This window comes from Mycteria americana, chromosome 3, assembly GCF_035582795.1.
Source record: "Mycteria americana isolate JAX WOST 10 ecotype Jacksonville Zoo and Gardens chromosome 3, USCA_MyAme_1.0, whole genome shotgun sequence".
NCBI classification, from domain to species: Eukaryota; Metazoa; Chordata; class Aves; order Ciconiiformes; family Ciconiidae; genus Mycteria; species Mycteria americana.
In genome coordinates, this window is record NC_134367.1 from 82,478,658 (window position 1) to 82,506,087 (window position 27,430).

The 27,430-nt window shown below is 37.9% G+C and overlaps 1 protein-coding gene across 2 annotated transcripts in view; it reads right to left on the minus strand.

The window, feature by feature from the left end:
• Window positions 1-1,635: 1,635 nt before the first annotated feature.
• GALNT2 (polypeptide N-acetylgalactosaminyltransferase 2) overlaps window positions 1,636-27,430 on the minus strand; it is a 104,886-nt gene continuing 79,091 nt past the window's right edge. For both annotated transcript variants that reach the window (XM_075495860.1, XM_075495861.1), the window contains exons 8-16: window positions 25,210-25,297; window positions 21,320-21,407; window positions 20,665-20,768; window positions 16,223-16,349; window positions 12,049-12,141; window positions 11,762-11,845; window positions 9,842-9,968; window positions 5,876-5,995; window positions 1,636-4,576 (exon numbers count right to left, since the gene is read on the minus strand). In XM_075495860.1, coding sequence (XP_075351975.1) covers window positions 4,421-4,576; window positions 5,876-5,995; window positions 9,842-9,968; window positions 11,762-11,845; window positions 12,049-12,141; window positions 16,223-16,349; window positions 20,665-20,768; window positions 21,320-21,407; window positions 25,210-25,297 — 987 coding nt within the window. In that variant the 3' untranslated portion in view covers window positions 1,636-4,420. The remainder of the gene's footprint in view (window positions 4,577-5,875; window positions 5,996-9,841; window positions 9,969-11,761; window positions 11,846-12,048; window positions 12,142-16,222; window positions 16,350-20,664; window positions 20,769-21,319; window positions 21,408-25,209; window positions 25,298-27,430) is intronic.

The following is a 27,430-nucleotide window of genomic DNA, read 5'->3' on the forward strand; positions in this document are numbered from 1 at the left end:
CATACATAGAAACTGGCTAAAAAGCATGACCCGAAATTCCAGAAAACGAGTTACAGTGAACGGAAAACTTTTTTCTCATATATACTTGGGTATAAGGCAAAGGAAATAATGGAATTCTGGTCAGAAGTAATGCAAAATTTGCTGGACAGTTCATTCAGTCCAGATACTTATGCTAAGAAGTTTACTGAGAACAGCATGCACAGAAAGTGTGTAAGACTGTAGGCAGGCACACGAGAGAGACTTCTACATTTAACATCGGATTAGATTAAAAGCTTCTACTGCCAGAAGCCTGTTATAATTATCTTTTAGTATTAACTGTCAGCTCGCAGGTGTCAAAGGGCATTTCAGATGGAGAATCCTCATTTAAGTTCTCTGATATAATGTGCAAATGCAAGATTGTTTTTGTTTGCTGCAGTTTGACAGCGCCTTTTAATTTTTGCCAACTGTAAATATTAAAAGATCTATTTGCTTGATTTAATTTAGACTTTCTGAAAGGTGCCAACTAGTCACTGACTTCTGGCACACAGGGAGAGTCAGTTTGCACTCAAGAACTCTCCTTTCCTATAGCCTGAAAGGTAAAAATCTTCCTGTCGGTACAATTAAAAGAGAAGAAGTGTTTAAATCTTTCCTATAAATGCTTCTGCAGGTCATGCTAGCTGAACATGTCCTTGGGGCTAACTGTAAAGCTAACTTTCCTAGACCAGGAGCAAAGATCCTAGTCCTGTATGCCACAGAGTGGGAAAGAAGGATGTGCCCCAAGAACCGCCTTGAGGCATCTCTGAAGCTGGACAAAACATCACAGATGAGATTTTCTTTACCTCATTCATTCTCCTGCTTCCCATTTACCCCCCTGGAGAGCATCGTACCATCCCCTACCCGTTTGGCTTGCAGCCCGCCTCTGCTAAGGTGGTGTTGTAACTGAGCACCGTGCCCCGGCTGCAGCCCCGCTTACTCTTCCAGCAGCAGGAGGATCTCGCCTGCACAGCTATCCATCACCTGCCACGGAGCATTTGCTCCCTCCCCAACCGTGCCAGTGCAAGTTCATTCGCAAGCCCTCTAAACTAGACCTGTGAAGCGTTTGCCCCCCAAAATACCTTTCTTTAAAAAAAAAAAAGAAGTCTTTTTTTTGTTTTAAATATGGGCTATTTAAGATCTAGCTTCAAGTGCACCACAGCCATCAGAATTACTAGCCTGCACGGCAGAGAGCAGAAGGAGAGCACGAGCAGACGAGGACAGGCACCCCAACCAACTCCGAGCTGTGCTGCAACCATCCTGCAGGCTGCAGGAGGCCCTGTCCTGCTGGGCAGAGCGGCTTCTGGCAGCAAAGAGAAGGACTCGGGAAGCTTAGGCCTAAGGGGGCAGGAGGGGGGTGCCTTAACGGTGTATTTTCAGGTGACTACAGTCAGTGTTAACTCATTCCTCAACGTAAAGCAGCTTCTAAAATAAGACGATTTCCTCAAAGTTATCATACTAATTTAAATACAAACAAATTCTCTTTTCATAGATGCAAATACACACTTTTAGAACAGGAACTTTATGAAACAACCAAGTGAATGGAAGGATTTGAAAACTACTTCAATCTACAAGCTCCAGGCAGACTTCTTGGTTTTACTTATTTATATTGACCACCACACATTTATCTATAAAGCATTCTTCTTTATTTAAGTTAAACAATTTTTCAAGGATGGTTTCCATCTATAAAATGAACAAAGTACAAGCTCTGTACAGCAGACTTTTCAAACCAACTGAAAAAAACAGTTTCCAAACTATGTTTTGAAAATCTGCAAAACAAACAATATCACCATTCTTGCTCTGAAGACGGTAAGAAACGTTCTCAGGAGACTCCATCGCAATTTGCTTCAAGGGCTCTTAATTTATCTTTCAAAGGGGTGAATTTCTTCAACATTAAAACTCCCTAAAAATCACAGTAAGTAACTTTGGCACACTGTCATGTAAACATAACGAAAGGATACCACTTCTTGTCTGTTCTCTCAAAGAAAAGCAATGCTGTCTTTAACATACAGCTCCTATATTAAAACCCCTATGCACAGCATCCATGGGGAATTAGTGAAAATATTCCTACTTTATATGATAGCAGTTGACATTGAAGACTTAAAAGGTGGAATATGGATTTTTTTTTTACTAGCAATTCTGATTTGGAGTTAAGAGACAGGTCAATATTCAGAGTTGCAACTGCTGATTTCAGTTAGTACTACCCTTACCATGACCAAAGTTGCAAATGCAAATACCTCCATGGCAGAAGCTGAGTGGTTGGGGTTTGTTCTTTTTCTTTTAAATTCTGTTTTTCAAAACCTCAAACAATTGACTTGCTGCTGAGCCCGTATTTCAGCATTTATTTTCCAGAATATGAAGAAATCTACTGCTATGTTTATGAATCACATTCTTCAAGTTCTCAGCTAGGTTAAAAGGCTACAGATAGGGAGAGACTAAAAGCTGAAAAATAGTTTATCCACTGTATGGCCTCTAAAACAGGCAAGTTTTGGAGAAAGTGGACTGTGAAGAAGCAAAAAAAAAAAGTATTAATTATTCATTAAAAGAGTCAGATGATGGATGGGAGAAACTGGATTTAATGCCCCCATCCAAAAGGTATGCAGGTACTTGCAAGTCATAACTTCAGACACAGAAGGCATTTATGGGCACATTGACTGGCACTGTTAAAGCCATTTTGCCCAGAAGAGTACCACCTCTATACCTAATGTATAGGAAACTTTAAAATTAAAAAAAAAAAAAAAAATTAATTATCAGGAACTACTCTACTTCCAGGAACAAAGAAAGAGGGGACCTGTACCAGCATACTACAGTACAGCAGATGTTTTTCATCTCCTCATGATCAACCCTCACATTTTTCCGAGATCCATCATCTTACCAAACCTACTTCCTGGCACCGCATGTCTGCACTAATTTTTGTCAATGCTGTCTCGCTTATTAGTACTTATTTACCTTTCCTTTTCATTTTAAAAGCTCATTGAAGCATTTGCTTTCAATAAAAAAGTATATAGTCTATGCAAACATAAGAAAGGACAGGTCAAAGTTGGGGTTAACTTTGACAGTATTATTTTAATATAAAAATGACATCAGCTGGACTGAAGCTGCAAAATGCATGGGTTCTATGGTTAAAAACACGTAGGATCTGCTGGTATCCAGGCTGATTCCCAGAGCCAAGCCTGAATCCATTCAAAAGCTCCATTTAAAGAAACAAAACGGAAGAAAATTCCCCAGTAGTAGGTTTATAAATTAAGCAAGTGCAATTCAGAGATATCACATAGCTGCTCATCCTTGCAAATTAAAATTCAGATCTTGTGCTGTCAACAGTAACGTTACTATTCTACCTTATTTCTACAACTCAAAAGGGGAGTTAGAGACAAAGAAATTTTTCTCATGAGGGCCCAGAATAAAACTGTGCTGAACCCACATGGCTGCATGAAAGATCTGCACTGTTTATGTAATTTTGTAACAACGGAAGAAGTATTTCAAAGACAAAGTACTACAGAAATGATCAACACAAATATCAAGTACAAGTTTAACGTTATCCAGAGCACGTGTAATGAATTTCCAAGTTGGAATAAACAACCCAAGCAATCATCTGTGCAGATGCATTGGCTTATTCTGCTATTTTCTTTCTCCTCCTAAGTTTCATGATCTCCACTGAGGGTGAAGGGTTAAGAAGCAGATCCAGTTTGCAAAGCAAAAGCATCCAGTGTTAGCACGGACATCATACTCAGCAGCACAAAATCCGCACCTTCATAAAGTTTCACTCTCCTAGCATTCCAATCCAATTTCTGATTATGCATATGTCAATCGCTTCATTGATAATTATAGGATGATGAAAACTGATATAAATCAGTGGGATCTGACAATATATATACTTTTATATATTTATATTTAGAGTCCATCATAGAAAAGTTCATATTCAAATTACCAAGTACACACAGGAGGAAAAAAAAAAAACTTCGAAATGACACTTCTGTTTCTGGAAACGACAAACCATGATTTCTATGCAAATGGAGATTTCAAATGACCTTCTCCTAGTAATTTTTCCCACCCTCCCCTCCCACACCCTGTTCCCCACAGATGTTTCTTCAGATCCTTTTTTATCATACATCAGTTGTTCCTAGAGTTAATTATCTGCTGTGCAAGTACATAACTGAAGACAGAAAGGAACCGTTGAAGTCTTCACACCAAGAAGGAATTGTGCTGCAGTCATGTTCAGTGACATCTTTGCAGTGCTCCAAGTCCCCTGGATCCCTGGTGTCTGCTCCAGCACTCTCCTACTTTCAGATAAAGGTCGAATACTGAGGTATATAAGTTCCGTGGAAAGTTTTAAGAAATACATCAGTAATTCAATCAAAACTTTGCCCAATGTCTATGAATCGAAACAGCATTTTGCTTGTAAGTCCTTCTACTGCTGCAGATTAAGTGTGAATTTCCACTGTTGTGACAAAGAAGGACTGCAGATCTCAACAGTGAGACCACCATTTTTGGCATTTCGGCTGTCCAGACAGAGGTTGCTGCCAACGTGCCTCAGTTTAGAATTGCTTTCAATTTGTTCCCATTTCTGGAAGAGAAAATACAGTTACTGAGCTGGAAAAGCAGGAAAAGGATGAGTTCTACATCCTGTCCTTTGAAGCCTTCATAAGCTTCCCTGGCTCGTGCTTGGGAAAGGTGTGAAAACCGCAGTAATAGTACACGGTTTAGATGATCCTTGAATAAGAGTATATAAATTATGGCAAACCTTGCCAAAACAACGGTTCATTCAGCTAGCGTACCGCAATAGATACAGAATACACCAAATCATTTTCCTCTGCTTCAGCACTTCTCAAATATGCTGTCACACCATGTTACCTGTGTGAAACCTTCAGTCTGAAGAAAAAAATAAAAATCACAAAACCCATCCACATATCACTACAATTCTGGACATAGAGAAGCAAGAAGCACGATCACTAAAGACAACTTTACAGAAATCCAGAAATCTGTCAGACACCTTTCAATTATACAGAAGATAACCAATTAATCTGTGCTGTTAGAAGGTCTGCCGAAGGTGATGTCAATGACAGAGTAAACCCCAAATACAGGACGTTAAAAAGAAAACATTTTTTTTATGTTGTATTTCTAACATTGTGCCTTTAAACCTTATCAAGAAAATCTTGCTTCCCTTTTCTGAAAAGTGGTGAGAATATTCTTCCTTCATCAAGGAACAGCATTTCAGTTATCTGTCTGCAAAAACTGAGATGCAGAAGCAAGAGAGCTGGCAGGCAATCAGAACTGATGACTTAGCAGAAAGAGATGAATTGTTACGACTAGATCAAAAAGATGGTGTGACTCTGCAAATGTGATTTTCCTCAGGCATGGGAAATAGATGAAGTTACAATGGTGCATTAATAAAAATGCATTGAAGGAGTCTAGTGCTGTTATAAACAGGTCACAGCTGAAAAGAAGAAAGGAAAGCCAAACCACACTTCTGAGACACAGACTACATAATCTTCAAACCTCACTGAAGAAGGCCTTTCAAAAATACATTGTGGAATATATATTCTATTTCAGAAAACAAACGTGGCAGTTGAAGACTGCTACACATCAGTGCTGTTGGGTGAAACCTTCATATAAGGCCAGTGTTGGGACAATGTCTATATGTCCATAAAAGACTGTCACTGGCCTACGAAAAGCTCAGTACACGAGCTTATTCCTGCTGCTCTGCCCAGATGTCACACATCCCAACCTTACACACACACAAAAAAGCGAGACAGAGTGAAGAGTAGAACAGATAGCAGATATGATTACCAGAGCACATTCTTGCATTCTCATTCACAACCCTTGTTTTCCCACTGTTTGCAGAGTGCATTCATGACATACTAACCTGTCTGCTGTCATTTTCCCTACAGCCCTGAAGTTTTATTAGTGAACCAGGTGCTCTGTCCACAACAGTAAGGCACAAATCCATATGTTTCACCGACTTGTCCTTTGTTAAGGCCCATTCCTAGAAAAAGGAAGAAAAAAAAAAAGTGTACAAAATTGTGTATACTAACATATGCACAAGGTGCATATGCTATCTCTGCATATATAGCACAGGTTAAAATCCTGTAAATGGCTACATATGAGCATTCAAACAGTTCATTGCTTCCCATAGAGCAGGAGAGGAAAAAAGGTCTTTTCCACACACAGTAATTCCAATTGCTTCAGTATTCCCCAAGTCAGCTCAGGGCCGGGCTGGCTGTTTGCTCCCTCTGCTGGCTTTACACAAGTACAACGGGCAGTCACACAGGTCCTCAGGTTTAAAATATTTGTCCAAATATTCGTCCAGCTGTATTTTTATCTACCTATCTATCTATATATATGTCTCTGTGTGTGTGTATTACACACCCCTCATATCTTCTATGTAGGAGAGATTTATATATATGCAAAATATATATATAATTACATATATAAAACCCCTAAAAGCTTGGGCTGCAGCATCACTGGCCACCCTATCAACACACTAAACAAAACATATGTACCACCGTGAGGAAACAGTAGTTCTTAATATGATAGAGACCACCAGAAAGCAATACACAAGTGGGCCAAACTTAAGGGTAGAGGGAGAATATTACTTCCTATCCAAGGTGTGATATACAACAGAATTTCTTTTAAATGCATTTAAATATTCAACTTTTTAAATAGAGAGCAAAGAAAAGCCATTCTGTATGTACTGTTGCCCAGCTTCTTTGATCTCAGCATCCTTCTACACAGGGCCTGATCTTGCACTGATGTTCAGATTCTCTCCATGCCTTTCTCCCCGAAGTTTGGTCTTCATTTGTCTAATTATCCTTTGAGGAAGGAAGCTGATCTATCAACTAAAGCCACACTAATTATCCAAATCATGCTTGTCGCTACTTAAAAAGGCACGATTAGCTTTTTCTCCAGCAGCTAAAGAGGATTCAGCGTTGTGTAATACAAAACCCTAGATACACAGGGCCAACCCTTGCTACATTTAAATGTTATTCTGAAACACTCATTGCTTGCAAAAAGAAATTAAATAACTAATTCCACCCCCCCTTTTTTTTTTTCAACTTATTTTCTGATACCATAACTGAATTTTTGACTTGCGTAATCACTTTTAAACTCAGCAGATTTAACAATGTTAAATTCCTTTAAGAACAGATACTCAGGACACAATCAGAACTTCTATGCCACAGGATTACAAGTAATTGCCATCATACAGGTAGCAAGCCATTAGATGGGTACAGCATTATGCAAGTACTAGAATAATGACAACTATGCAAAACAAAGCAAAGGCAGGAGAACTCTGTTTCCCTTTACTTGTTTCCCAAACCCATAAGCTGAAAACTTTTCCTTTCACTCTCAATATGTAAAATATTTTCCACTATGTTAATCTCAGATGACAGCAAAATTACTTGCCTTCTCAGTTCTGTCCAGTTTGTAAGATGTCAACAAGAATCGTTAATAGCCACTTTTAATAACTTAAGCAATTAAGTTATTTTCAGAGCTTATCAGGAATCACAAATGCCCCTGAAAAAGATGGCCCCCTTATAAGATTTATACTGAATAGTGACGTTGAAAATACTACCAGGGAAGTGGTAAAACCTGTGTTTGAGAACCCTGCAGTCAGAGAAAGTTAGAGCCTTGAAAATATTGCTTTATACATCTTCACCTTTCCATCAGAAGGCTGGAAGAGCCCCAGACACAAGAACAATCACACAAGAAATCAACACATTTAAAAGACAAAGGAACTGCTTCACAAAAGCTCCAAGCTCTGCTGCTGGAGACATCTATGTGATGGCCCTTCATGGTACGAAACAGAGTGTTTATAGATGCTTTCCTCCAGTGATCAGGGACTATGACTAGCTATAATGGAGATAAGATTAAGCAAGTTCCACTACACCAGAAGAGAAGAAAAATTGCAAGCACTGTACGTGCTCAGGGCACAGGCTGGAAATAGGATAGCTCTGCATAACAATTTGAAAATCAGGACAATTGAAAAAAAACTTGTGTCATAAATCAGAAATATAAAGTTAGTAGAACACCGCTAACCTGAAACCTTCCCTTTGCACCTAAATGCATTTGGCTTTACCTTTAGTTAGCTCCTTATCGTAACCCTACATATTTGTACATGATTGTCAAATGCACTACAATTTCTTCAGCTCTTTAGAGATGCTCATCTACCTTTTTAATCACTGAATTCCACCAACTGGGGGGGAGAGGGGGGAATCCCATTTTGACTTAAATTTTGCATTTTAAGTTGTGTTGAGCGTAAGCCAGAGTACACTCTTCAAATTATAGGAGAAGGTCTCCACAGCCTATATCATCTGAGTACTCTTAATCCCAACCCCCCCAACCCCTCTTGGTAAGAACAGGTGCAAAACACATAGTCCAGATTTAAAGACTCTGGTTTGTTCCCTATCTCTCTTCTCCCATGCTGAGCTCACTCTGTTCATTCCCTCCAATCCAATATGAATTCTGCTTGCACATAAAACCTGGTTTTGACCCGTTCTGCCTCTTAATCTGTCTGAGCATCCTCTCACAGGGACCTGTTCAGAGCAAGCATATATTAGTTTGTCAAGGTCAGCTTCACAGAAGAAACTACATAGAAAAGAGGGTCAGACTCAGGGGAGGGGAGTTTGAAAGAGGAAACTAGCTTTGTGTATCTGTAGGGAATACACAACATCACCAGAAACTTCCAAGATTTCTGCACCAAGGCAATTCTGATACGTCCACCCTTTCTCCTAAAAAACACTGTGGTGTTCTGAAAGATGAGTGTACTTTCATAAAGGTAATAGAAAAAGCCTCCCCAGATACATTCCCTTTACTGATAAGGAAGAGAGGCATCTCTCAGATGTATGATGGCAATGCATTCAAATCAACATGATACATCTTCCAGGAAATAACTTCTTTATTTTAGGCTTCATCTGATTTTAGGGTTTTCCCCTTCTAATTTAAATCAGAGAGCGCAAAATTCTGATACTCATTCAACGCTAGATTTGTAATTGGTCAGCCTCCTGTTTTAAGAGAGGTACTTGAAGTATTAATCTTACATTTGATTTATAGTCAGGTTGACTTTGAAAAGAATTTAGTGACAAAGCAGCACACAAAACAGTGAGCACGTACGCATATATTTTGTGAACGATAACTAAGTCACAACTGCATAAATAGGTTCTTTGAAATAATTAATGCTCTCATTTACAGATTTGACACATTTGCAATGAGTTTAAGAGTAGCATTAGAAAGGATTTGTTGAAACACTCCCTTTACTGTGAGTGAATAGGATATGATATTTAGGCACCTGTGTTTTCTGGAAGAGCCAAACAGGGATTTAAGATAGACTTTTTTATACCCTGCTACCACAAATTGGAAATGACTAACAGGGCATCACAGTAAAGCATTCTCCTATTTTGCTGACCTTAGGCCATATGCGTAATAAAACCCAAATATTTTCTTAAGTAAAAATCCCCCACCAAAAAAATTAAACACACCAATTCATTGAAAAAAAGCTTTCTATACAAGTATATAACTCCTGGGAATGAAGTTACTAGCCTCTAATGTAAAAGCAAATATTAGAGACAAAGGAAGGGGATAATCTGATGCACACTGAATGAATGTCTGGGCTTAGATTCTAATTCTGAAAATACAAAATTATATTTGAGGGAGAAGTTATTTAGGCAATCTGTTATAACAACCGATCTGCTGATTTGGGTTCATCTTCTTATCACCAGTACACATGTACCTGCTTGAGTTAAAAAGTTTCTTTTTTTTTTCTTTTTTTTTTTTTTTCTTTTTTTTTAAAAAAGATCACATACAGTGGAAAAAAAAAAAAAAATGGCATACAGACCTGGTTTCCCCCGGCATTATGACATTCATAAACTCCAACAACACCATCTGCAAAATGGCCCAAAGTGTCAAGGCAATTGGTACCCTGCTGCAAAGCCCCAAAAGCTATATCCTGATGATCAGGTACCCTAAAATAAAACCAGAAATATCTGCTTAATTCAGGTTGGTTGTTTTTTTTTTTTTTTTTTAACTCCTTGTCTTTACTCGGAGCATTTTTAAGATGACAGGTTAAAGATGAGCAATGACTACTATCTGGAAATCTCAATCATCTTCTGAGGAGGGAAGGCAATTACCTGATTAGGAACTGATCAAACATGAATAAACTTGCAAGCTTAGGACAGAATACAAGAAGACTTGTACCAGAGAGTGAGGATGAACATACAAACTCAGCACAAAAAGCAAATTAAAAGATGACTTAACATCATCATTTAAGGTCCCTCAAGGTTAATGCTATCAGTTAAGGTCCTCAAGCCCTCTTGTTTTTTCAGCCAAGCTAGCTTGTGGCGGAAATACGACATTCTACATTTTTCCCAGATTGTTTTTATTGAAGTGTTAGAAAAGGGGTTAGGAATTTAAAAAAAATTAAAAAAAAATCAGTGTTTTGCTCGTATCTATTTTCTAATGGTTGCACATAAAGTGCGCTCATATAGTATGGAAATACCTAGGCAAACCCATTCAATAAAGTACAGTTGTGGGGTAGAGACCATGAGTTCATGTCAAACAGTAAAGCAAGAGCATATTAGCTCCTTTTAAAACTTCGGACTATAATATGAGTATAATAATTCAAGCCAGCAGAATGAGCACATGAGAGACGACACAGAGTAAGATGACATTACACTTAAGTAATGCTTATGGTAGCACTTTTTCCAGGAGAGCTTGCAAGATGTACTTTTTCTGACAAAAATAAATATCCTTTGGCACTTTTAAGAGAAAATAAAGAATAACTTAATTCCTCAGCATCATCCTGGTTTATGAGACTCTTTAGTATGTGTGGTTCTGTACATGTTCCACTAGGGCTGTAATGGCTGGTGCTTTTGCATTCTGAGCCTGTATGCCACTAGCAGTTACCCGACTCTACTGACATGAAGTGCCCCCAGGGAAAAAGCAAGTATTCTTATAAGCCACACACAGTATCTTACCCTTACACTACCAGTATTAGGTTGACAGCAGACAAACTGGTTTATAGACTCAGATCTGACAGACATACTTATTAACAGGTTATTGAACAAAAACCTTTTTATCCTTTCAAAAAGTGATAACAATGTTTCTCTTTAAACCTTTTTCATTAGTTAGGTTGCATTCATGTAACAGAAACTGTTAGTGATGTTACCCCTCATTTTCCTCTTCTCACCACCATCCCCAAAGTTAGTGATTATCCAGTGGCAGAGAACAAGAGACAGAAAGAGGAGAAGACTCAGCTTCTTAGTCTAAGGCATCTGCCCTTGTCTGCCAAACATACAAGGCTCTCTTGTCTGCTGACTCCCATTACTTGTCTGCTGACTCCCCATGTACTGAGATTCAGTCTCCTCACTCATCTAAGCCAGTGCTTACGCGAAGGCAAAAGCTTTAGGGGGACAACAATAGGATACAGAACAGTGCACTTTTGAGCAAACGGCTTCTGTAGGAGTAACTTCAGGCTCAGATAAGTTGAGTCCTTTGGACACTGTTCTCTAAGATACCTGCTACTGCAGCTGTAGTTGCAGTAAGCAGAAAAAAGCATCTTACTACGGAAAAATGGCTCTTTAGGAACAGAACTAATAAAAAACAAAAGCAAATAAGCCCGCATGAGGCATTGCTTTCACAAATAAATTTAAAAACATCCTTTACATCCAAGGAAGGAGAAAGAGAAACTGATGATTTCAGGGGGGTGAGGGGTGTGTGTGTGGAATTCTAAACTATCTCTGGTTCAGGCAAAACTCACCGTAACTCAGGATAAACATTTTCAAGATACCACTTGAAGGGTTTGCAGCTAAGTCTCTTTCTGAGTTCCACTCGGCTTTGAATACTAGAGGGGAAAAAAGGAGCAGTTTTCAAAGTCAGGCTGCTGTCTTCGTATACATTAAGGAATACACAGAAAACTCAAGAACAGTATAAGTGTAGAACTATATCTTAGAGAGATAACACATGAGAGGTAGCACTGCTTTCACCTCAGAAGGTGCTGTCTCATGAAGAATAAATGAATAGGGCAAAGAAGCACTTCTGACTTACTTGCCATAAGGTACATTCCTGGCTGAAGGCACTGCTGCGTAATAGAAATTTTTATACTCATCCATCCAGACTTCTGCTGCCCTGCGTGTATTTCTAGGGACAATCATATGAAACACATAGGTTACATTTTCTCTAGCTGCAATTAAACCATGTCATTTATCCTTGGGTTGATTTTAATCTTTGAGTACTACATAGTCAGCTGCCTCAAGCCAGGCAGAAGATCCCCTGTTAAACACCCAAGTAATAGAAAACCGTTAGAGAGTAACATAACTGAAATCAATGTATTTAGAATTAAATTTGTCTTTTCCACACTCATCACTGCTTCAGGTTTTCATCTAGAATTTAATACACATCTTTGAGTTCTTTCTGCAATCTCCATAGAAGTTATTAGGTTGTTGTTTGGTTGGGTTTTTTTCTTTTTACAAGAGTAACTTGACAAAAGCCAAATTCAGTGAGTGTTCACCTAGATAAGTAAGCTAATTGGAAACATAAAAATCGCAACAATTGGCAATATTTAATAATGTCTTTTACCTTTCTGAAAACAGATATGTTAAGATAGGCAAGACATATTTTCATCCTTCATCCTATTCCTACCACCAGAGCACTCAAAGTTCCAAAAAGACATAAGCTGTCATGACATTTAAGGCTGTGAACCAAGCGAGTCTGCTGTAACTGAGGTAACAGAGGAGAACCAGTAATTAGAAAATATTTTTTATGCTTTAAAATTCAAGAGAGATTAATTATTGCAATAAATGTGGAAAAACACTAACCCAAGTTCTTCTAATCAAACACATCTCTAACTAAAATTGCTGTATTTATGTAACTGGTGTCTTTAAATCTCCTTTTGGACTGCAAGAAGGTAATGTCTTTTTCCATCCCCTGGCTTCCACGTAAAACTCATTTACTTCTATTGTTTGTAATTTTATGCTTAGAAAATTAAGTCTTATTTCACTTGCAACTGCGATGCTCTGAAGCTTATTTTACATTTGGCAGTAAGTTCATCTAAAGCAACTGAAGTAAATGCAGTCAGCCAATAACTTCCTTAATATGATTTTCCAATTCAAAAGACAAAAAATAGTCGGGATAAAGTGAGTTCTTCTTGCAGGTCCTGAGAAGGAAGGACGCGAGGAAGAAAAACAGTCACAAGACAGACCTCAATCATTTTTTGTTTGAGGACTGGTTTTTCCTTGCAAAGATTCCCTTAATTTTTTTGTAAGCAAAATCCCATTCAATCCCGATTAGAGAGCTATTTCACTTTATCTTCACTTACAGTCTCTCAGGCCTGTGGGAGCGTCAGCCAGCCACTCAGCACCTGCCCGTTGTTTGCTCCGCAATCAGCTTGGCTGCCCACAGGCCAAACAGATTTTGGTGGTGGGAGAGGAACTATTCAGTTTGCCAGGGTTTAATGACTCCAAAGGCACTTTCGAGGCCAGAATGCATGCCTGCATCATGCTTCCCCATACTCAGGGATGAGCAGTTCAGGCTTAGTGCGACACAAATACGGAAACTGTGTAGATGCTGAGAACTGCCTAAACTAGTAAGATCCCAAGGAAGTCAGGGTACTGAGGAACACAGCGTAGGGTGCACTCAGCACTTAATGCTGAGCCACGGTTAATGAAACCTAGCACCAAGCGATCAGAGGTAGCTTTGCATGGAGCAGACTGGGGTCTGCAAGGTTTATTAGCTCGTCTGAAGTGGTGTATTAAGCCAGTGCATACTGGTCTAACAAATCCTGCCAGACACAAGCTGTATCTGCCCACACCACACAGCCAGGATGTGGTCTCCCCTCTCATGAAACAGGACGCCCAGTCTCTCATCCAGAATCACCAATTTGTTTTGGCTGCCAAAAGGCAGTGCATGCTGACTAGTCAGCTAAAAATAGGACGCTTACCCAGAGCACTCCAGAACAAATTGCATACAGTCAAGGGACAGATGAGGGCATAAGCTAACAAGTCCCGACTGCAAGACCAGCACAGATTCTACGCACCAAGTTTCTTTGCCCATGGTCCTACACATATCTGATAATACCTGTATTACAAGGGTATCCAATTACCTTAGGTTTCTCATTCTCTCATTGCTAAAATTGATTTTAAGGCATTGTTATATTGGTTTGACACCTAAGAAAGCTGACCGAGGAGGAAACCTTCAAATATACAGCAACCTGTCCACCCTGCTTTTAAGTGATATGCAACTTTTCTAGGTCAATTCAAAAATAATTCCAGTGAAACAAAGAATTTTAAGGACATTTCAGAATTTGAGACATCTGGACAGCTAAGGACAAAGGTAATAAACCACTTGCAGAGAAAGGTAGATCTGGAAAACGATGTAAGTACCCGAGATTTTTTGCAGGCTAATTTGCAGGCTTCAGCTGTCCTCACCATTCAAGTACACGTGGGATCTCTTTTCAAAGTCATTTTGAACACAAATGACTGGAAAACACAATGCGACTTTAAAAAAACTTGTCATAGTAATTGTCAGGACATTTGAGTGATTAAATCACAATGATGATTTGACTTCAAAACAAAATCCGAAAGCTTTAATCCCACCACAAACGCAGAACCTTCAGCCTCTGCTAATATGATGCATTTCTGATGTCTGCTGTATCCTTGCATGCATACAGCCACACCCTTTTCCTACTTTTCAGTTGAGCTATGTTTGAGTACCTATTTAACATCACAAGAAAAGCAGCATCTTGGCAACAGCCCAAAGGAGCTGCAGAGGAGTGGGAAAACTGCACAATTTAAATATTTATTTATTTTTATTAACCATACTCCTTGTGACAATATTGTCATTTTAAAACCTACCATGAAACTAAAACAGTCGCATCTTAAGCCTGTGTAATACAGTTTAATTGGTAGATCCTTCTACTCTCCTGATGCACGCTATAAATACTGGAATACAGATGTGATGCATTAAGAGAGGATACTTCATTGCCGGGTTTTGTTTTCCCATAAGTACTATTATTCATTTTTGACTGCAGAATTAAAATATAGACCTCAAAGAACAGGGGACCAGAGAAATCTCTGCTATAGCTACTGGAAGAAACAGGACAGTGACTTTATTTTAGCAGACTATTAAATTCATTAGAGTCATCTTGGTGGTATAACCAGCATGGAAGAGAAGAATTACACCCCTAAGGAGGTTCCTCAATTTAAGGTGAAACACAAGTCCAAATATATCGGCAGCTTAGAACATTCTTATGAATTAAAGTACATCTGTGCTCTCTGTGTTGCTTCATGTTAAGCAGAGTTTGGGCTCCATATCCCTTCAAGGATAAAAACCAATTTTATTTGCAGCTCTTAACCCACAGAACCTTTAGCTGAGACTTGTACTTCAGCCCCCTGAGCATCAAGTCAATTCTCTAAACCAAAACCTACAGTGATTCTTCAGCTACAACTGATAGAGCCTTGGTCAAAACGTCTACCATATACTTATGCAATACCTTTATCCACATTACTTAAAAAACACTCTGAACACAAATCAGAATTGCTATTCTCATTCTACAGAGGAGAAACTGAGGAAATAGCTCAGTATTTCAGCTACCACCGTATATTGAATCAACACCAAAATTAACAGGTATATTAATCTAAGCTAAGCCCTTAATACTGCAGTTTCTTAGGTCTATAGAAAAAGCATTTTTAAACATAGCACAGGAGAGGCAAATATGATATAGAATGCAGTTGCCAAAAGACTGGCACAAATGCCAGAATCAGTTTACATAATCATTTGTATATCGCATACCGAACATGTATTAACAAAAAGCAAGCAAAACATGTTTATAACTGAAAAGTATTCTGGCTCTTAGTAAATGATGAAACTGTTTCTATAAAATGAAGATTTATGAGAGAGTTCTGAAAATAAAGCCTTCTTTAAAACCAAATAAACACAAAGTTCTCAAAATTGATAGAATGCCAAGCTAAGCATTTCCTTCTTTTCCAGATACTCAGGCTCTGTCTACTAGAAGTTTCCCTTTCTCAACTCTCAGGTTCTTCTCTCAATCTATGTAGTAGCCTGAAAGTCATTAATTTCCTTTTAATTAATATTTTTCCATGCTAGATAATACTGCAAATATTTCTAAAGAAAAGATCCTTAAAATGAAATTACTGCCACCTGCTGATCATCTGAAGAAATCCAAAACACTGCTATTTAGCTGAAGACTTGACTTAACAGTTACCTTGCAAACACGGTACCACTCCCTCCAGGAAATGTGTAAGGATGCTGTTTGCGGAATACGTGACCCACTCTGCTGCAAGGGATGATTTCTAGGCTCCCACCACATTGCCAAACTCTGAATGAGATCTCTGAAATAAAAACAGGAATGAAAGACCAATGTCAAAATACTGTAATTTTGTAGTATACTACTTACAGAGAAGGCTTTTATTGACTCTTGCTGAGAAGATCAATAAGACAGTTTTCTGAGAAATTCCAGGATAAACAAAGGCATGTCTGAGCATTTATTATTCTCCAAGCTCAAGAGAAATAATCATATTAACTTAGAAGCAAAACTGTATGGTAACCTCTTATCTGAGGTTACCAGCATTCCCCAAATTCATAAACCATGCTGCAATTTGCCAGAGTAAGTTAAGTCTATATGTACTATTATTGTCGTTTATCTAAAGGATATGTATGCTTATCTAAAGGGTTGATATGCTTAACAGATAAATTAATGACCTAGCTTATAATAAAATTTTTCAGCTAAAGATGGAATAACACAGTGGACAAAATCAAGGCATGATAAAACAGTCAATAGATTCGAGCTGCCAACTTACTATAGCAGATAACCAAACACTGCCAAACACTGGCCGTGGAAGGAGTTATATCAAGTCAATCTTGATTTGAAGACAGACTGAATAAGGATGCAACTTCTGTAAACTGAAGGTTATGGACAGTACACTCCTAAGCCAATCTAATGAGCTGACCCAGCTAGTGAGGACAAGAAGGTCTAGAAATATTTATACACCTTTCTCAACTTAGACCTTTGACAGCAGAAGTCACCTAGTGCTGACAGAGAACTTTTCCTCATTAATTCCAAATCAGAACAGTAAGAACAGTGCTTCCAGTAGCACTGTTTCAATTTTGATGATCCCCACTTTAGTCCAGCAGCTGCTACCAGTTACTGAGTGCTACCCTCAGTTTCAAGCTGCTTCACAATCATTCAGTATCCTTCCACAGATTAAAAAAAAAAAAAATACTAAGCAGCTCTAATTTAAAGTCAATGTCTTTTAAGACTTAGGCTAAGTGCCATTCCTTCCCCCAGAAGCCTTCCTCCCACATAACAAATTACAGAACAAATTACATGTAGATAGGAGACTTCAGGCTTTCCCATATCTAGCTCAAATTTGGTCCCATACTGCTCATATTGTGAAAGCAGAGTAGTAATAGTTTTCCTGTACCACTCTGAAGCATTATTTATGGCGTTTTGCTAGAAAGTTCATACAGTAATTAGCCCAACGTGAGGGGGTGCTGCACTCTGAGGACAGCCTAGTGAAAGAAGACAGGGAGATCCGATCAAAGATAAAGGCTTTTGCATTAGACAAGCAAGTGCAGACTAAATGCTTGAAATCTAGTATTAGACTTATTTAAGTATTAGGAAATACATGCCTCTGAAATGAGGTAAAGTGAGATTCTGGTTAAAAACAAAGGTCAATGCAGTATGCCTAAAGCTTTTTCTTTGTTAAATGATTCATTTAAAGGTTTAATGCAAAAAGTCACTGTCATCTATTGAATGTTTGTAGGCATTGAAAAAGTATTTTTGTTTCAGAAGTAATTTAGAAATATCTTCTGTCAACTTTTTTCATTATTCATAGCTTCCTCTACTGTATACATTAATTTGATTAATTCTCCCTCCATAAATTCCCAGAAATACATGTAAACTTACATGTATACTTTCCGGTACCTTAGATTCTGAAGAATCTCAAAAAAAGTGAAAATGATGAAAAATAGCTCTATAGGAAAGACAGCAAAGACTAGTAAATACAGAGAAGCAAACTAATTCTTATTTGCACCAACGTGGCTTCTAAAGCCTGTGTGGATTTTTAAAGAAAAAGGAATGTACAGCAACTAAAAAAAAAAAAAAACCCAGAAACTCCCTTAAGACAACTTTTTTGCCATAACAGTGGGAGAAAAAATTTTTACTCTTGTAACAATTTCAGTGGACACAGTTTTTCATTAAAAAGGCATAAACAGCATGTCAAACGTTCTTCAGTTGCATGAGATTATGTTACACTTCTCAATAATGGATTTGCTCTTTTTTTGTAGCGTGTCATAGATATAGAAGACAGGGAATGTCTTACTTGCTCCCTGATTTTAGCAAAATTATTAAGAAAAACCTAGGTTTTCAAATTAGACCGAAACCTTCTAATAGTCCATCCAGTTCTCCAGTGTACTCTGATCCTCCTATGCTTATCAAAAAGCATGGTAAAGATTCTGAGAATTAGAGTTTATTAATTCAAGACAAGACTGAACAAACCTTGATCCACGTTCTGTAGAGCAAGCACGTGTTATCAGTCACATTTAGCAACAATCTGAAAATGCACTGTATCTTCATGGTGAGAGCCATCTCTTGGCTAATTTAGGCAAAATACTGCAGGCCCATCTTGGAATTTGTAAAGGTGAGACTATACTAACATGTGAACAAAATCTCATATAACAGCTGTTCTGTACATGCTTGAAGGAAAAATGCTGAGTTTTATAAAGCACAAATATAATGCATAGAATTACTTTGCAAGTCCATCTAGCAGGTTATTTGCATGTAACATCAAGCTGCTGATCCAGAGATATGCTTGAGTGTAAAGAGGCCTGACAAGTGCATGTTGAATTTTAAACTGCACATCACAGATTTCCGGTATCTGGTGCATGTGTCATTTATTGCCAATTAAATCATATGCCATGGGATTTTTTTACTTGTCTTCAGTTAGTCTGGCAGCTATGAACAAATCATTAGCTGTCTGCTGTAACTGACTTTGCCTTTTCAGGGGGCAGAGAAAAGGCACCCCAAAGTCTCCTCTCCTCCTTCCCGTGGAGAAGAGGGAACAGAATGCCACAGGAGCAACATAAACAGCTTTTTGTATGCAGTCTTCTCACCTTGCGTAAGGAGCTGTTGCTTGTGCCCTTTCCTGCTGTCAAGGCCTCAATTATCAAAGCATAAAAGCAGCTGCTAAATTTTCAGAAAAAACTCGGTCACTCAAGTACCTGCTTGCAGCTAATCAAATACTTAAGTGCTCTAGTGGCAAGAAAGGTTTTCAGTGTGAATGCAAGCATTCCTGTAGTAAGTTTATCTAATGACTTTTCAGGACATTTAAAAGATGAAATATTATTATATTCATATTAATACAATTTAGCAATATACAGCCAAAATACTGAGAAAACAGAAACACAGAAAGTAATTGTTCAAAATACATAAGAGGTTTCTTTGAGTATTGCATAGGAAGATCAGAGACTGGACTGTAAGGATGCCTCTTCCACCCTTTAAGTTCCTTACAAGAGTGTTAAACATTTAGTTACCATGTCTCCATACTTAGTGTGCTGTATACAGCAGACATTTCCTTGTAGGCCAAGCATATGCTCAATGCATATGCGTATTTCAGTAACTCAAAATACTCATGAGTTTTTACAAGTTCAAGGTATTTTAGGATTTTGCAGCTAGCACGTGCAGTAGAGAAGTTTCTATCCTTAGAACTCATCCTAAAACACACTGCTTGGAGTGTCTGAGATGCATCTTTACCCTAAAAAACTAAATTAATGACAGAATGGAAGTCTTGAGAAGTTGTAGAGCTCTTCTCCTCCCAAATCTTTTTTGTTTTAAATACAAGCATACCTGGTCTTAACTGGAGGAAAAACTTTGTACAATACTGTAATGCAAAGAACAAAAAAAACCTACTAAAGCCAAATCTAACCACCAGGTCAAAGAAGAAGTGGCTAAAGCACAAGTTGTCTCAGCCCCTCCTCCCTCTTCTCTAAATCCAACCTGCTTAAACATCTGAAAATAAGGAATTACAGAAAACAATGCCTTCTCAACCATAATTATCTCATAGGGCTAAAGTAGGGGTGTAAAATTAAAAATCTCACTAAGTTTAGATGCCAGGCAGTATAGCATTATTAATGTTAAGAAACAGATTATTCTTCAGTCAGCTAAGTTTTAACTGATTTCTTAAGATGTATGTAAGAACATTAAACCCATGAACTCCTGTGTTCTACTTTTCACGATCGAATTTCAGCAGCATCTTAAAACATGCCTTAAATTGCCGACATTTAAACATTATTGTATTTTAATCAATAACTTTAGATGAGGATGTGACTTCGAAACAAGATAGCATTTTTGAAAGTAATTTCCTATCTACATCCTGTAATTTATCAGCCAAGTTCCATTACAAAAAACTTCACTGCTTAATGAACAAATACTTTTATTCTCTCATATTTAGCATATAATTCCTACCTTGTTTTAATTCTTTCATTGAAATAAACGTTTTGGATTTTGCCAATAATGCATGTGAAGTTTTAACTCCAGTTTTAACCCTCCTTGCACAAAGTCAGGAAGACCATGGCTCCATGACAGTAAAGGCAATGATGAAACCTGCTTTCTTTCAAGACTGATCTGAAGGTAAATAATATACATACCTAAGTTTTCTCCACCCCAAACATCCATCATCATGTCATACTTCCCTAGTTCTTCAAAATAGGATTTGTCCATGACAAATAACCCACCAGCTATCATGGGTGTCCTAAACAGACAAGAAAAATTAAATTAAATACTTACAGAACCATAAACTGGGAGGTAACTATTATTTCCACCTCAAGGTTAATACCTCCTTGAAAAAATTTGCAATGCTTTTGAATGCAACTAATTTTGCATCTACCACTTCAAATGTTGTCTGCACACATTTTATGCCATATATAGCACTATGACCACCTTATGAGAGAGTTTCCAAATCTCCATTTGGCTCACATGATCCTTATGTAAAGGGTGGCAATTTGTGCCAGCAATAAAACATAAAAACTGATGCTGTGGTTTTAGCCCTCAAAATATACCAACTTTAAACAAAGTGACATCCACTTTTTGTTAAGGGTAAATAATCTACCAGTGTGCTTTAAAGTATTTTTTAAAATAGTTTATTTCTGAGAGTCTCATAATGCTACAAAAATATGAATGAAGTTTCAATACTAATGAAAGTTATAGTAAAGATCGCCTTTCAGACTCAGAGAAGATGATTTCTAACTTTGTTTAGTTGCAAACTACAATCTATTAGAGGGAGAAGTGGTGGTACAGACATACTTTATGGGAGCAACTGGATTTCCTTGCCGTGCTCTTCTTTGCTCTGGTGTCATGTAATCCCACTTGAACACCAGGTTCCAATCAAAGCCTTCAAGAAGAAAATATTAGAGAGTAGGATGTTAAAAAGACCGTGGTCATCGTTCCATTTGTAGTAACATAATGTTGACTGAAAACACTAGGAACTGTAATTTAAATTAAAAATTTAAACTTGTACAAACTTCTGGGTAGAAAACAAACAAGTAGGAGTCCAGATGAAAGGAAAGTTGTTGACAGGGCAATAAAAAAAGAAAGTAATCTCAAATACAAAATAACTTTGATTTCTCTTGTTGCCATCTATTACACAAAGTAAGAAACCCAGTCAACAAGTGACAAAGCAAAAGCCTTATATACTAATCCAATGTCTCATATCCTTACAAACAGAACATCATACGAAGATATTCCAGCCATTACAAATGCTCCCAACAGTCTTTACTGTACAATTGCATTTCAACTCTTACCAAACAATCACACATTTATGTTTACACAGGCTTTATGCACTACTCTTGGTACTCCTCTATCAGCAGGAGCTCTCTATCATGAAGGTCACAACAGGCTATGTAGCTCCCACTTCTTAACAGTCATTTAACTTCCTCCTTTCCCACTGCATGCTTCTAAAGTGCATCATTTTTTAAACCTGAGGCAAGTGCTAGAGCACCAAAATCTTACTTCCCTCATGTATGTACATATATGTGTGTACACACAGCAACAGCTGGTCTGGTCCTCTTGTGAGTTAAGCACAGAAGCACATAAAGATCATCAGAAAAGACAAGACTAATAGGTCACCTACAGCAGCTTTCTACCTGACAGCCATTTGAATTACCTCCTTTAGGCAACGGTACACAGCTCTGGTATAAGACAAACTTCCTATAGGAAACACTTTCATAACAGTTTTTGAGCTGGGTTATGCCCATAAGCATGAATGTCTATTAAAAAACGACACAAGGTCCATAGCCCTCTCCCAGTACACCTAGCAAATCAGCCTTATACAGACTGCCTGCTGCCAAACACATTTAGATCCTATGAGGTCATGTAATGAATGATTTCCAGACTTCTGGTGCACAGATGTCAATAGTTTTCTTTCTCCAGCATAAAGATAAAGCAATTACTTTGTGGGGAAGTGGGGAAAAAGCTAAGGTAAACAGACAACAATTACAGTCCTACAAACTGTCTGTCTGCATCCATAAATGTGCATAGTAATGACTGATGCAGAAAGTTGAAAACTGACAATTTTCATTTTAACTCAAGATATTGATCACACACAATACAGAAATTATCCTGAACAGTCTTTACAGCATGCATGCCAACTCCTTCTCTCCATGTTTATTTCATTTCGTTAAGTGTTGCACTGTAAAAATGAAAGACAGTCTAACTACTCCAAAACTCCAAGTAGCAAACCAGTAAAATGGCTACAATCTATAGTACTGCAAAGCCTCCAGCATGAAAAGTAAAATGAGCTCCAATATTTCCATGCAGCTAAAAAGTCGCATTTCATCATACATACCCAGCAAAATTACTTGCATCTGGGAGAACTTGAAAAAACCTACTGTTCTCCGGCAGAAGCAGTAGAGATAGAGTTACGTATACTCCAGTGAACACAAGGGGTCTCTTTTGGAACACAGCACTATTACAAACTCAGAACAAGTGTATAAATTGTCTACCCATAAAAACTGTTTTTCCGTCTCCATTTTCACTGACTCTGGGAAAAATCTGCACTCAATGAGATAATATCAGTAACTCTGTAAAAGGAGTATTTTCAAACACAAGTGCATATCCAGTATGAAATTCTATCCAGTGTAAACTGCATCATAGGCATACTCTAAATTATTAGATCTCAGTTAACTACAGTTTATCCCAGTAATTAAAGTGTTTCTCAGGGCAGCATAAACACTTTTGCAAATCCCCTCTCAAAAAAACATTTGTAACATGAAGTGCATGGATTTAGGAGTGGCCAGGCTTGGGAATTATTTCATCCCTGTCCACTTGAAAAAGTTTGTAGCATTTGCTACGTTGCTTGTCTTGGGTGATTAAGTCCTTTCAAAACAGGCCAGGCACAAATGCTGTCCCAGCTGTCTCAACTCTCCATGCTTCAGCTGCACAGATACTGTATCTAAGGTTGAAAGCATAGTTTGGTTTCCACGTTTAGACTTGGCCCCAGTGAAAGTGTCCCGTGATGCCAAATGCTGTAGTGCCTCTAACGTGGTAATCTGTCCTCTGGGAAGTGAAAAGAAATATATTATTCACGTTTCAACAGACCCCCAAATAGCTTTAAACACTGGTATGTGCAAAATTTCTATTGTTAACGTTAAAAAAAAAAGACAGCTTCTCACTCCTCAGTCCAGAAGTACGGAAGCTCCATGCACTTTAAAGAATTTATTTCTATTGTGTATATGGGGAGAAAATAAGCACTACAAAGTAAAAAAAAAAAAGAAAAATTTGGAAGCATAGTTCCAAAGATGAAGCATGAAAAGCAGTAACAAGTGAAATGATCTCTCAATCTTCTCCCACTACACTTGGGAAGAATTAAAGAGCATGAACCCCACAGAAACCAATCGAAGGTTTCAATGAAAGAATTCCTCCTCCTACTGCAGACAACAATAAAAGCCATATAATGGTATAGAGATTTCCATACTCGAGGCATAATGAATAGATTGGGTAAAAGCCTTAAGATTTTAATAAAGCTGGCACACAGATAATAGCACAGAACTATACACTAGCATACTGTGAATATATGCACTGTAGGTGTTATTTCAGAACGTTAATTAAAAGGATATAGAACCTCTCGCCTCCAGATCACCGACTGGAAATTGAAGCATATGTGACATTATGCAATACTGCTTTTATTTTAGTTTACTGGAACAACACTTGGTGGCCAGTTAGAGACTAGTAACTGACAGAATGGGCTTGAAATTTGTTTTTCCTTCCTCACTCAAGAAAGTCCATTCAGAAAACGCTGAAACACTGTGGGAACAACACAATAATTTCTATACTGTGGCTCATCTTATATCTTTGTGTAGACAGTTCAGTTTCCAGGGTTGTGAGAACAATTATTTTAAAAAAAAAAAGGGGGGGGGGGGGGCAGAGAACAGCTATTTTAAATGCTAGATTCTTGCTTACAGTGAAAAAAGTTTTAGAAACTTGTAATGAGTAAGGAATTTAGTGTGTGGTTGTCCTCCTCTCTTTGGAAAAGGAGAGGGAAGGACTTTTTTTTTTTTGAGGGCTTCACAAGTCTTTTTACTATTTGCTGTCAACAGTTTACACTAGCTAGACATAGTGAAACTGTAGTACTTCTACACACAATTTAACAGGAAATTTTGTAACTGTAAAGGTATAAACACTACAAATTTTCAAGGTCACATGTTATTCTCTTCACAATTACAGATCATGGCTAACAAACATTTCTTTTTTAACACATTCCAAAGCTTTCTGCTTATTCAGAAGAGTTTAATTTTTTAAGCAAACCAGCATCTTGAAAAAAACTCATAGGCACTGCATTGCTGATGGGCTTCTAAGCTACAGAGCAATTAAAGCCTGTCTTATCTAAAAAGAAAATCATAAGCTCTGGCCATAAGCTGCTTCTGACACATTTACACAATCCTACAAACATTGGAGTGAGTACTGCACATTGCATCATAAACTTACAAGAATTAGTATAAAGATGAACTGTTTTAAAGCAGAAGACAATAAGGCCAATTAAAATCCAAGCCTAGAAACAACTGACCTATAGAACTTAAACTAGATATATGAAAGGGAAGAACATTACGTTAACTGCCCATTCCACAAACTGCAGTGATTATGAGCTTTGATTCTTGATGCTTTTTTTTTTTAATTTGTATTCCAGTACAGGTACATACCGCCTTTTAAATCAGCTGACGCCCCCACGTACTGGAAGTTGTCCATATTAATTACATCAATAATAGGAGACACAACTCTGGTCTTGTCCTAAAATAAATATTAGAAAGTAATATTGAAATAATGAAATCAATATATAAAGATTCAGGCAGGTTAAGATGTTGAACAGTTCAGCAGGATTTCATTAGCATGTCTCCCCCAGCTCTCCCCCTATTTCAACTTATGGCTCTGAATAGCCAGTGCTGTGAATAGCATTGCTCAGCAATGCTTTAGAAAGCAGAAATCACACTATATAGCTGGGAATGCTCTTTCTGTTCTAGGCTACTTATATTCAAGTAATCCCCCTCTTCTGACTTGCTCTTGAAGAAGGCAGAAAGCTTGTAGTTCTAAAGGCAGTCGAGCAAACAGGACTTCCATTCTTACTTTTAAAACCAGCTCAAAGAAAAGAAGCATCCAGGCAATTTGTATTGTCCACAGCAAATCTCTAGCCATGCAGCATACTACAGTCTTATTATTCCAACCTTTAAGGAACACTTAGGCCCTTCTACAATAAGGAAAGTCTTAGGTTAATGCTAACCCATTTCGCACTAGAAGAATCACACTTCGCAATCAGATACTTAGATAGGAAAGAGAACCTAAAAACACCTCAGACTAACTAATTCTATTAATCTCCAGCAGCCAAGATTCCAGTGGTACAGATACCACATTCCTCTGTCTGACCATGGTCTCATATACTACTCTGAGTAATGTTAATTACCTTAGCCGATGTGTTTGTAAAAATAGTTTTTAAAGAAAAAACAAAAATCTTTCCAACAACTCCACATGCATTATCCAGAAGGATCACAAGACATCAGTACTCTAAAAAAAACTCTCATCTAATATTAGAAATGCAATATCATGGTTAAGCCAGTTTGTCTCCCTGAAGTAAGTACTTCTTGGGGAAGGAAATAAAAAAAAAAACCCAAAACAACAAAACACACAAGCGAACAAAAAAACCAATCCACCCCAATAAACAACTCAGTTACATTTACACACTGAAGCATAACTTCTACGGTAGATTGATCAAATACTTTGCTTGAGTTCAAAATAGAACTTTGAGCTCCATGATTTAGCATCGTTCAGAGAGCACAGATAACTTCAGAACAGTGTATCACCAAATCTGTGAATATAAAAAGTGTTTTGAATAAACAGGAGATATTTTGGTAACTCTGTTATAGAGAAATGGTTCTCATGGTTAAAAAAACCCCAACCTAAACATCTCCATTTTAAGAATTTATTTCATAAGTATATCTTCAAACAACAACATATATATTCTAAACAGCAGTTCAGCAATGCATCCCCCCTTGCTAATCAGTATTATATAGAACAGATCAGAACCAAACTAGTATAAGAATAGTTTGAGCTCGTAACAAGAGACTTAAAAGCAACTCTTTTAGTCAAGTGCTTTGCTTAGTCCAATAAGGACATTAAACACCCATTTTCATTTATTGAATCTTAACTATTCAATCTGTGCCAGTTTTAATATGCCCAGATTACATAGTTGGCATTTACTAGGTCATTCTGCCTGAGTGAGCAAAAGGTCACTTTAACTTCTGTATCAGCCAAAAGGAGAATCCAAGTTGTGTCTTCAGCTAAAAGCTGAAGACTCATTACCGATTTCTACATTCCTTTTAAGTATCACTGCAGCTGTACCACCTGGGCCAAATATCTGCCTTTATGAGGGTTGTAGTGTAACATCTAGTCAGGTCTGCTACTATTAATTACAGAATCACAGAATCGTATAGGTTGGAAAAGACCTTCAAGATCATCAAGTCCAACCATTAACCTAACACTGCCAAGACCACCACTAGACCATGTCCCTAAGCACCTCATCCAAACGTCCTTTAAATACCTCCAGGGATGGCAATTCAACCACTTCCCTGGGCAGCCTGTTCCAATGCTTGATAACCCTCTCGGTGAAGAAAAATTTCCTAAGATCCAGTCTAAACCTCCCCTGGCGCAACTTGAGGCCATTTCCTCTCATCCTATCACTTGTTACCTGGGAGAAGAGACCGACCCCCACCTCTCTACAACCTCCTTTCAGGTAGTTGTAGAGAGCCATAAGGTCTCCCCTCAGCCTCCTTTTCTCCAGGCTAAACAACCCCAATTAGCTTAGCCTAAAGCAAACTAGAAACACAGACAAAAAAGACCAACCTGTCCTGTTCCCCCCTCAACCACATCTTT